Source organism: Malaclemys terrapin, chromosome 3 (assembly GCF_027887155.1).
Source record: "Malaclemys terrapin pileata isolate rMalTer1 chromosome 3, rMalTer1.hap1, whole genome shotgun sequence".
In the NCBI taxonomy this organism is placed as follows: Eukaryota; Metazoa; Chordata; order Testudines; family Emydidae; genus Malaclemys; species Malaclemys terrapin.
Window position 1 is genome coordinate 104,976,514 of NC_071507.1, and position 11,738 is coordinate 104,988,251.

General features: G+C 45.0%; 1 protein-coding gene across 4 annotated transcripts in view; it reads right to left on the bottom strand.

Annotated features, from left to right (window-relative positions):
* ARFGEF3 (ARFGEF family member 3) overlaps positions 1 to 11,288 on the bottom strand; it is a 118,829-nt gene extending 107,541 nt beyond the window's left edge. For all 4 annotated transcript variants that reach the window (XR_008444510.1, XM_054024020.1, XM_054024019.1 and 1 more), the window contains exons 1-2: positions 10,927 to 11,288; positions 6,591 to 6,642 (exon numbers count right to left, since the gene is read on the bottom strand). Coding sequence is in view for 3 of the 4 variants with exons in the window: in XM_054024020.1 (XP_053879995.1) it covers positions 6,591 to 6,642; positions 10,927 to 11,011 (137 nt within the window). In the remaining variant the exon portion in view is untranslated. The remainder of the gene's footprint in view (positions 1 to 6,590; positions 6,643 to 10,926) is intronic.
* Between the last annotated feature and the right edge of the window lie 450 nt (positions 11,289 to 11,738).

The window sequence follows — 11,738 nt, forward strand, 5'->3', positions numbered from 1 at the left end:
ATTGTCTATATTGTCTTCCTCAGATAGCTGCACTTTCTTTAATCCTTTCCACACGCTGGCTTTACATAGCTCACACATCGATGGGCTCTGTTAACTTGGGATGATGTTATTTGGTTTGCACCTGAGCTCAAGTTAGGTTTCTATCATAATCTGACATCATTAAACATTCTGGGCCAGATCCTCTGGCCCCGCTGAGCTGCACTCAACACAATAACAGCAGAAGGAGTGAATGGTGGTTTCAAGGTGGATGAGAAGTGGATGAGTCTTGGGTCTGTGCCAGCCCCGAATTTCCCTGCTGCCACATGGCAAGGAAAAGAGACTGCAGGAAATGAGGCATGGTCAGGACATTTCTGTGCTGCACCTGTCCTTGGCGACTGCTTTGACCCTTGACAGTCACGGCAGCCCAGCATAAGTCACAGTCATCTTTAGACTGTTCTTATTAAGTGTAGGGGACCAGCCTGCACAGATCTGCACTTGGATGAGTGCAGTGCTGAGAGGAGTTTCAATCCACTCTCCATTTGCACTCTCAATTTTAACTGCATTCCAAGATCTGGACCACTGTGGATCTGTGATAAAACACAGGGTCATGCTTTACAAATAGGGAATGAAGAGTAAGCTCAGGGGGGAAGGATAGGTGAAGACATTCTGTCTCTTAGACAATGCCTGGTTTAAGAGTCTTAGACCCAGAGGCCCCTTATATAATGACCTTCATGTCTTGAACCCAGGCCCTCAGGGCTCATGGGAGCAGACACACTCCAATACGCCACCTGGCAGCCTGCTGATGATGGCTTGCCTGGGACCAGGGGTGAAAGTAATTTAAAGGACTTACCAGTACTCCGGAGTCCCTAGGAGGGGGCGGGGCCTCAACCGGAAGAGGTGGGGCCTTTAAATCCCTGGGAACTTTAAATCACCATCAGAGGGGGCCCCGGCCTCTGGTGGAGATTTAAAGGGCCCGGGGCTCTGCTGCAGTAGCGGCAGCCGGGAGCCTCTGTCCCTTTAAATCACTGCCAGAGCCCCACCGCCACTATCCCAGGGCTCCGGCAGGCTCTGGGGATGATTTAAAGGGCCTGGGGCGGTATCCGCTACCGGAGCCCCGGACCCTTTAAATAGTCTCCAGAGCCCTGGGGAGGTGGTGGCGGGGCTCCGGAAGCTATTTTAAGGGCTGGGGCGGTAGCGACTGCCGCAGCCCCAGACCCTTTAAATAGCCACCGGAGCCCCGCCGCAGCTACCCCAAGGCTCCGTCAGCAGGGCTCTGGTGGCAATTTAAAGGGCCCAGGACTCCAGCCGCTGCTGGGAGTCCCAGGCGCTTTAAATTGCTGCCAGGGGAAGCTGATCCACCCCAGTATGGCACACTGGCTCTTGCTGGTACACCGTACCGGGGCGTACCGGCTTACTTTCACCTCTGCCTGGGACCCACCAAGCTCAGCTCAGTGAGAAGCTCTGCCCAAGTTCCAGAACAGCTGATTGGCCCTATTCAAGCAACCAGCAGAAACAGGAAGCTGTCTGAATGAGGCTCCGCCTTGCTCCTACAGCTTGATTTCCTGGCATCCCAACCTAGCTTGACTCCTGGCATCTGATTTGTGGTTCCTGACCTCCTGTTTGTCTCCTGCCTCTTATTCCCCTTCCCACCCCAGTATCCTGACCCAGCTGACTCCTGTCTCATGACTGTGGACTCTGGCTCTGACTACTCGGTCTAGCCGCCCATGACCCAGCTCTGACACCTTGGTGCTAATGGGAAGAGGGCACAGAGTTGCATCTCTCTCTGTCTGGGTCAGATATATGCATAATAGTTCACCGAAAAGTGGCATGTAACAGCTCTACTGAAAACTAATTGTCCACAGATCGACATAATCATAATATTTAAGGAGTTATGTAGCTATACAGAAAATTATGTTCTTATGGTCTTTGAGTTAAGGCAGGTCACCAGGAGGTGGCATGCCTCAGAAATGTTCCTTTCAGGCAGAAGATAACACACACCTATCTAGTCATTTGTGTATTGTATACCTCACAATTTATGCCTGTTTGTACTGAGCCACAGGCTAAATAAGGGACTGCACAATCTATGAGAGGAAGTCTACAAAATGAAACAAACAGCAGGGCATGTCCTGTTTATGAATAAAGACAAAAGGATAGGACTCGTATATCTTGGGGAGCAAAAAAAACCACAATGGATCCTTCACCTAAGAAGCTGACATGTCTGTCTCACAAAAGGAGGGTCACAGCAGCTTAGCTATAAAACTCCATAAGGATTTTGGAGTGAGACAAATTCTACAAGATATGAGAGTATCTAGTTAGTTAAGTCTAGGCTCTAAAATGAATGTTATGTTTTTATTTTATATGTAAACATTTGTTTCCAAAACATCTACTTGCTATTTCTTGAATCTCTGTCCTTTGTTAAATAAACGTATACCTTATTTCTCTGAAAACAAATCTAAGCGCTGTGATTAAGCAAAGTAGTGATCTGGGGTGGAACTGGTAAGCTGGGGTGTACAGTTGCTTTGGGAGCAGTGAAACTGTGAATGCTGCACACGACCAGTGGTCCACGGGCAGAATACTTCAGGGAAAGGTTCGGAGGTCTCGAGGGGTGGACTGTGCCTATTGCTAACCCGTAGAGTCACAGCAGAGCCTGCAAAGGCCTAGAGGGCAGTGCTTGTGTTGCCTGTGGGGTAGTGGAGCAGAACCCCAGTAACCAGAGACAAGGCTTTCTCATGCTAAGGGCAAGTGCAAGATGCCTCACAGCCCTGGGTACTCCCAGGAACCGTCACAGCGTCCAGCGTGACAGCTGGTGTTTTGACACCTAGGGCCCAACACCAAACATTTTATACACACATTCCACTTTTTGTAGAAACAAATAACACTAATTACATCATTCCTGACAAATCTGTAGGTTAGATTTCACTTCAGCACAGCCGAAGTTGTCAAGATTTCTCGTTCCAAAAAATTTGCATTTACAATGGAAAAGCCAATTCACATTAATAAAACTGGGAGGAAAGAGTTCTTAAGAGATGGTGAGCAAATGAAAAAGCTGATCTGTGAAAAGGTTGGCAATGAGGACAACACTACGTAACACTATCACAGGGATTAGTGTGAAAAAAAACTACAGTGAACACACTATGCCACAGATGGGAAGATAAAGGGCCAGACTTACTCCTTCTACTTCAGCCGTGGTGCAAAGCAGGGTAAACTGACCCTAAGAGGTCACCTGAAAATTACTCAGGTGTGGTGGAGTTCTCAGCTGGCATGAAGCTGGCTCCTACCCCAGCTGTCCCCTGCCCTCCATTCTGACACAGGCTGAATGTCTGGATGGGAAAGAGCGTGCCTGGGATGAAGCAGAGCAAGATGCACTCTACCAGTTCTGTACTGACGTATGGTTCCACAGGGATCGTATCCAACTGGCATAAATCAGAGCAACCTCTAGGCTGCTTTAGTTTATCCCAGGGCACTCAATGAATTATAGAGGCACAACTGGATCTCCGATCCCGCAACTCTCCATATACATTTACCAAGTGCATCTTGGAAGAGTAACAAATCTGTTCCCAGATTCCCAATGTTCCCAGTACTTGGCATTTGAAGTTATTAGAGTTGGTTGGAAATTGTGACAATGCTGATGCATTGAAATTGAAACATTTTGTGGAGATGGTTTGTTTTTAACAAATTTGCAATGGAAATCTACCTGTTTTCCTGTCAGCATGCCAACTCAGCTCTTTGGGAGCTCACCTAGCAAGATGGCAGATTTCTTTGACGGTGTAACAATATAGGGGGGAAGCAGTAGATGTGGTATATCTTGATTTTAGTAAGGCTTTTGATACTGTCTCACATGACCTTCTCATAAACTAGGGAAATAAAACCTAGATGGAGCTACAACAAGGTGGCTGCATAATTGGTTGGAAAACCATTCCTAGAGAGTAGTCATCAGTGGTTCACAGTCAAGCTGAAAGGACATATCGAGCAGAGTCCCACAGGGATCGGTCCTGGGTCCAGTTCTCTTCACTATCTTCATAAATGATTTAGATAATGGCCTAGAGAGTATATTTATAAAGTTCAAGGACCATAACAAGCTGGGAGGGGTTGCAAGTGCTCTGGAGGATGGGATTAAAATTCAAAATGATCTGAACAAACTGGAAAATGGTCTGAAGTAAATAGGATGAAATTCAATAAGGACAAATGCAAAGTACTCCACTTAGGAAGGAACAATCAGTTGCACACATACAAAATGGGAAATGACTACCTAAGAAGGAGTCTGTGGAAAGGGATCTGGGGGTCAGAGTGGATCACAAGCTAAATATGAGTCAACAATGTGACACTTTTTTGGGGGGGGGGGGGGGGCGCAACAAAAAGGCAGCAAACATCATTCTGGGATGTATTAGCAGGAGTGTTGTAAGCAAGACGCAAGAAGTAATTCTTCCACTCTACTCCATGCTGATAAGGTCTCAGTTTGAGTATGGTGTCCATTTCTGGGCGCCACATTTCAGGAAAGATGTGGACAAACTGGAGAAAGTCCAGAGAAGAGCAACAAAAATTATTAGAGGTATAGAAAACATGACCTACAAGGGAAGAGTGAAAAAATTGTGTATGTGTGAGACATAAAAACAGTTTTCAAATACATAAAAGGTTGTTACAAGGAAGAGGGAGAAGAATTGTTCATCTTAACCTCTGAGGGTAGGACAAGAAGCAATGACTTAAATCGCAGCAAGGGAGCTTCAGGTTGGACATTAGGAACAAATTGAATAGGGAGGTTGTGGAATCTCCATCATTGCAGGTTTTTAAGAACAAGTTAGACAAACACCTGTCAGGAATGGTCTAGTTATTATGTAGTCCTGCAATCATGGCAGGACGACTGGGCTAGATGACCTGTTGAGGTCCCTTCCAACCCTACATTTCTATGATTCTATTACAGGGAGCCAACAGCCTGGAAGCCCTGAGAGCCCCAGCTCCTAAGCTCCCATCCCAGGTTGTTCTGAAACTCAGCTAGTGGGCTGCCACCAAGTGGGGCTCCAAAGGCTCCCAGAATCTTGACTCCCTTTCAGCCTATCAGGTGATCTGATGAAGAGCCAGGAACTTGGAAGCCATGTTCCAAATCTCAGAGGCTCTACGGTTAGCCAGGACTCAGAGCGCTTCCAGACACCTGGTTCCTCCACAGCTCACCAGGCAGTCTGACAAGGAGTCAGAATCTGGAAGCCCTAGGAACTCCAGCTCCCAGCTCAGCCAGGGCAGACCTGGAGATTCCCAACTGCCCTTCAGCTCACCAGTCTGACTGAAGAGGAAGTAGCTTGGACGAGCTAGCTCCCAAACTCCTAGGCTTGTAACTTCTCAGCAGCCTGGGCTCCCAGGGTCCACGGCTCCAGGGCAGTCCACCAGGCTGACTGCCCCAGAGCTGGGACGTCAGTCCCTTTCATGGGAGATTGTGAAATGTTTGAATTTTATTCCAAATCGGAATGAAATCAATTTTCAAAATATCAAAATCCTCTGCAAAACGGAATTACCTTTCCCCACCCCACTGTATCCTATGCCAGACAATCCACATACACCTCCAGATGACCGTAAGAGGAAAAAAACATGCCCTCGGAATCAACTGCGAGCACCATGCTACTGACAGTGAATTTTGAAGGCAAGATCAGAGGTTTAGGGTGCAAGATGGCACACAAAGGGGGTCTATACTAGGCTTCTTTCTGAAAAAACTGCTCCCTCTGCTTCGGCTCCAGTCACTTGGCAGTGCTAGTGCAGGAAAGGCTCCTATGGCTGCTGCTACCTGTTTTAAAACCATTCTGTTTAAGCCCTGTTCTGAGCAAGTTTCAATGAGGTGGTAGTACAAGCACTGGCAGCTACCAGAGCCTTGTCTAGCCTAGCAGTCCTGATGTCGCTACCACCCATGCAGCTGCACCTGGGATAACAATGCAGTGAGATCTGTCAGGAAGAAAAGTCTAGTGTAGACAAGGTAAAAGCTTAGACTTGCTAAGGAACCCTAAAGCAACTTATGAACGAAAACTCAAACTGAAACGACAGACCAGGGATTTCAAACCTAAAAAGTGACCATTTGGAAACAATATCCTTTTTTCAATTTCAATTTACTGCTGGGCTAACAATGAGAGTTCACTGCCACTTTATAATACGGAAGACTGAATAACTAAAATAATAATACTTAGCTCTTATATAGCATTTTTCATCAGGCGATCTCAAGGTGCTTTACAAAAAGTCAGTCAGTATCTTTATCCTTGCTTTTACAGATGAAGAAACTGAGGCACAAAACGATGCAGTGACTTGCCCAAGGTCACTCAGCAGGCCAGTGGCAAAACCAACACTAGGTTTCCTGAGTCCCAATCCATTGTTCTATCCCTAAGACCACATTGCCTGTCCCAATGGTTGCTAATTTCCAGTACACAATGAATGATCCAGATTTAACAATACAGTATACGAGTCTGAAAGGAGCAGTGAGAATAAACAGGCTTCCATCATGAGTGTCATCCTGCCACAGTCCAGCCTTCCTTTCTCACTGAACATCAGTAATATACTTCTGTCCATTTCTGACCCTTTTTGTAGGCTTTGCCAATACCCATGGCGTCACATGATCCAAGAAATTTATGTTTCCTTACCTCAGCTGATATGGAGGGATCTTGGTAGCAGCATCAGAAGATTCCAAAGTTTCTGTATGAGTAAAGGAAAGAATAAGAATGTTAAAGGAGACAATGTATTCAGAATCTAAATACTCTACATTTCCACAGTTCTGAATTATTGTTCCCAAACCTGACTTCTATCAATAGCACTGACAGTTAATTTACAGCTTATAATTTCAAAAAATTCTCTGTTGGCCTGATCCTGTGTGAGGTTTTAAGTGCTTTTCTCATTGTAGGGAACCCTTCTAGATGTCAGCATGATGACAGACTATCCTGTTCCAGGGTCCTGTATATATCTACAAATTTGCACCAAAATAACAGCAGCTGTGGATTACAAATGATTTAATTATTTCAGTCCAAATCTGTGTGTGGACACTGTTTCAAAATCAGCATCCACCTGGACTTGCAACAAAATAACTAAACTGGTTTTAGGATATTGATTTAGTTACATTGGTGCAAGTTTATTTATAGATTAGGACTGTCGATTAATCGTTGTTAACTCATGTGATTAACTCAAAAAAATTAACTGTGATTAATAGCACTATTAAACAATAGAATACCAACTGAAATTTATTAAATATTTTTGGATTTTTTCTTCTACATTTTCAAATATATTGATTTCTATTACAACACAGAATACGAAGTGTACAGTGCTCACTTTATATTATTTTTGATTACAAATATTTGCAGTGTAAAAATGATAAACAAAATAAATAGTATTTTTCAATTCATCTCATATAAGTACTGTAGTGCAATCTCTATTGTGAAAGTGTATCTTAAAAATGTAGATTTTTTGTTACATAACTGCACTCAAAAACGAAACAATGTAAAAACTTTAGAGACTACAAGTCCACTCAGTCCTACTTCTTGTTCAGCCAATCGCTAAGACAAACAAGTTTGTTTACATTTACAGGAGACACTGCTGCCTGCTTCTTATTTACGTCACCTAAAAGTAAGAACAGGCGTTGCAGGGTATTTAGGTGCCAGATATGCTAAACATTTGTATGCTCTTTCATGCTTTGGCCACCATTCTGGAAGACAGGATTCCATGCTGATGATGTTCATTTAAAAAAAATAGTGCATTAATTAAATTTGTGACTGAATTCCTTGGGAGAGAATTATACGTCCCCTGCTCTGTTTAACGCATATTCTGCCATATATTTCATGTTATAGCAGTCTTGGATGATGACCCAGCACTGTCACTGCAGATTTGACAAAACACAAAGAGGGTACCAATGTGAGATTTCTAAAAATAGCTACAGCACTCGACTCAAGTTTTAAGAATCTGAAGTGCCGTCCAAAATATGAAAGGGACGAGGTGTGGAGCATGCTTTCAGAAGTCTTAAAAGGGCAACACCCTCAGTTCTGCGGCAACTACAGAACCCAAACCACCCACAAAAAAAAAAAAAAAAAAAAAAAAAACCAACAACCTTCTGCTGGTAGCATCTGACTCAGATGATGAAAATGAACATGCATCGGTCCACTCTGCTTTGGATTGTTATCGAGCAGAACCTGTCATCAGCATGGATGCATATCCTCTGGAATGGTAGTTGAAGCATGAAGGGACATATGAATCTTTAGCGCATCTGGCATGTAAATATCTTGTGATGCCGGTTACAACAGTGCCATGCAAACACCCGTTCTCACTTACAGGTGACATTATAAACAAGAAGCGGACACCGTTATCTCCTGCAAATGTAACCAAACTTGTTTGTCTGAGCGATTGCCTGAAGTAGGACTGAGCGGCAGGGCCAGATCCAGAAACAGCGGGGGGGGGGGGGGAAGGGGAAGCCGTGATCGTGATCGGTGGTAGCTGCACCGTGCCGCCTTCTTCTTTGGCGGCAGGTCCTTCCCTCCGAGAGGGACCCGCCGCCAAAGAGCCCGACGTGCCGCCCCAAGCACCTGCTTGCTCAGCTGGTGCCTGGAGCCGGCCCTGCTGAGTGGACTTGTAAGCTCTAAAGTTTGACATTGTTTTATTTTTGAATGCAGTTTTTTTTTGTACATAATTTGACGTTTATAAGTTCAACTTTCATGATAAAGAGATTGCACTACAGTACTTGTATTAGGTGAATTGAAAAATACTATTTCTTTTGTTTTTTTTCAGTGCAAATATTTGTATTCACAAATAAATAGAAAGTGAGCACTATACACTTTGTATTCTGTGTAGTAATACTGAAATAATTATATTTGAAAATGTAGAAAACATCCCAAAATATTTAAATAAATGGTATTTTATTATTGTTTAATCGTGCAATTAATTGCAATTAATTTTTAATCGCTTGACAGCCCTAGTATAGATCAACCCCAGCACTGACTTATGTTGCTTGAACTCTCTCTCGAGTCACAGACTCTCTCTGAAAATGTGTGTGTAGCTCATGACACTTGGTTCATTTTCACTAAAACAGACACTCATTTTATTAGGTAGTTAACAACAAGGTATGTGCAGTGAGGTGCTCTCAGAACTGACCTCTTAGCATAAATTAGTGGTTGAGAAGTTACAGTACAAAAAATTGCATTGTAACAGAAAGCACATTCATCAAAAGACACCTTATGTAGGTGCTCACTGAGAACTAAGAAAAAATACTTCCAATGTATTGTACTTGGTATACCACCCAATCAGCCTTAATATGTATCTTCCATACAAAGATTTTAAAGAATTCAGTGTTATATTAGACTGACTGATTGCATGTTATTAAAACAAGCAGTGGTTCTGCAATCATCTTGTTTGCTCAGCATCTCTATCACTGGCACTTTTGAATGGTAAAATATGACTTCTCTTTCCAGTGAAATAACTTAAGGGCCTACACCAGATCTTGCTCTCAAAGAAAGGTGTTAATAATTCCAATGTAATCAACAAACACACAGTTCCCTTCATATAAATACTAAAATATCCATAAAATATGCTTATAGTGGTTTGAGTCTGAGAAGGAAAAAAAGCTACACATTTGTTTTTCACTTGAATAGCTGTTTATACACATATTTATACTGCTCCAATCACAGTAGTGTCTAGGCACCAATATGGATTTCCTCTGAAATCACTGGGCTGTAGCAAAGCACTGTTTGGCCACACAGGGCAACCTGCACTTTTAAAAACGACATCAGATGACTGAATCACAACATATACATTTGATGGGATAACAATAAGGTACCTGCCAGTGAAACATAAATTTATTCATTTTTTATTCTCTCTAGTTTTAACATATAATGTGATTCACTGCAATTGGAATGCACCTGAACATGAGATGATGATTGACTGAATATAGTAAAATCAAAAGCTTTTTAAACACAAAGGGGACATTAGCTTGACACCTGTGAGAGATGAGTAATTCCTCTACCCAGAAGTACCTCAACCTCAACAGCTGTCCTCATTAAGTCATCATACCTCCTTCTCAAATTTAATTAGCAGTTGTAACACCCTTTCATATGTTAATAGCTAACCCTATACAGTCTATGCCAGTGGTTCTCAAACTTTTTACTGGTGACCCCTTTTACATAGCTAGCTTCTGAGTGCGACCCCCCCTTATAAGTTAAAAACACATTTTTATATATTTAACACCATTATAAATGCTGGAGGCAAAGCAGGGTTTGGGGTGGAGGCTGACAGCTTGCAACCTCCCATGTAATAGCCTTGTGACCCCTGAGGGGTCCCAACCCCATTTGAGAACCCCTGGTCTATGCCCAGTTGGTGTTGGACTATATAAGCTCCCTACTGTTGTGTCAACCAGGCAGTTTTTGGGTCATTCCCTTCTGAACAGTTTTACACCAGCCTGACAGAAGAATTTACTTACCTAGCAATTAAGGTAAATGCAATTAACATATTTCAATAAAACCAGTGGTGCTACTACAAGTGCAAGGAAACTGCCGGCAGTGGGCTCACATCAGCCTTCCAGCAATGGTGAACCACTGAGCCCTACACCTGCAAGCTCATATATGTTGCTCGAAAAATATAGAATTAGATACAATCCTACTTCAGACTGTCTGCGCCCTGGCTGGAAAAGAAAACATTGCCAACAGCTCGGTTTTCCTGAACTATTGGCTGAAGGCCAACAAATCGATAGCAATGTGTGCATTAGCGCCTCCAAAGTGGAGGGTGGGAGGAATCCTTTAACACAGGTATGGCTTAAATCAATGGGAGAAAGGACCCAAGAAATGGTAGGTAGAGATTTCCCAGGCACAGCGTGTGCACAATGGGAAACACTGCAAATACATTAACAGCGTACCCATAACGGGAGCCGGGCAAAGCAGGGGATTGGGGCATGCACTGGGAGAAAGCGCCAGGGGGCAGGTGCCCCCCTTGCCTTGCCCGCTTCCTTACCAATGGCCCAGCCGCAGCTCTCATTGATCGCTTTGTATTTGTTCCCCGACGCTTCCTTCTGCAGCTTCCTCAGGATTTCTTCCATCTTGGCTCCCCCAGGGACGCTGCACGGCGCGGCAAGGAGACGCGGTTGCGGACTGCAGGGCAGGGCGGGTGTCGCCCCTCGCCCGGCTCTAAGCGGGGACGGTGCGCAGCATCCTGCCCCGGGCGCGCTGCTGCTGTTGATGAATCACGCTAAGCTCCATGACGGAGACACGTCAGTTTGTGCCGCTGCCTCCTCCCCCTTGCCGGCTTCCCCGCGGGCAGGTCCCTGCGGTGCAGCTGGGCTCCGGGAGGCGGCGGGAGGTGTCGCTGCTGCAGCTAGGATGACCGAATCCTCAGCCCCGGCCAGTGCCTGCCTGGAGCCGGGCTCCCCAGCCAGCGAGGCCCCGGGAAAAGGTGGCAGAGGATTTCCTAGCCTGGGAAGGGACGGAAGGGGATGGACTGGGGAGGGAGAGCGAGCGCTGTTGGCTGATCTCGTGAGCAGAGCACAGAGGCCGTGTCCGGGCTTTCCCGCCAGTGCACACCTGAAGCCCTGGTCTCTCCACTGCAAACTTATGTTCCTGTAACTACGTGGCTCAGGGTGGGGGGAAAGAGCCGGCTCTGTTGCACAGCCAAGGGCTTGCCGATATCACAGTCCATAGCCACTCCCATGGTGAACTGTCACTACATGTATTATTGCTGTTCCCTAAGCGTTTGCAGCCCAAGGCAATCGCCTCCTCTTGCTAGCCCTGTGTGCGCAGGCAGCGCTGAAACGCTCTCCCAAGCGACCT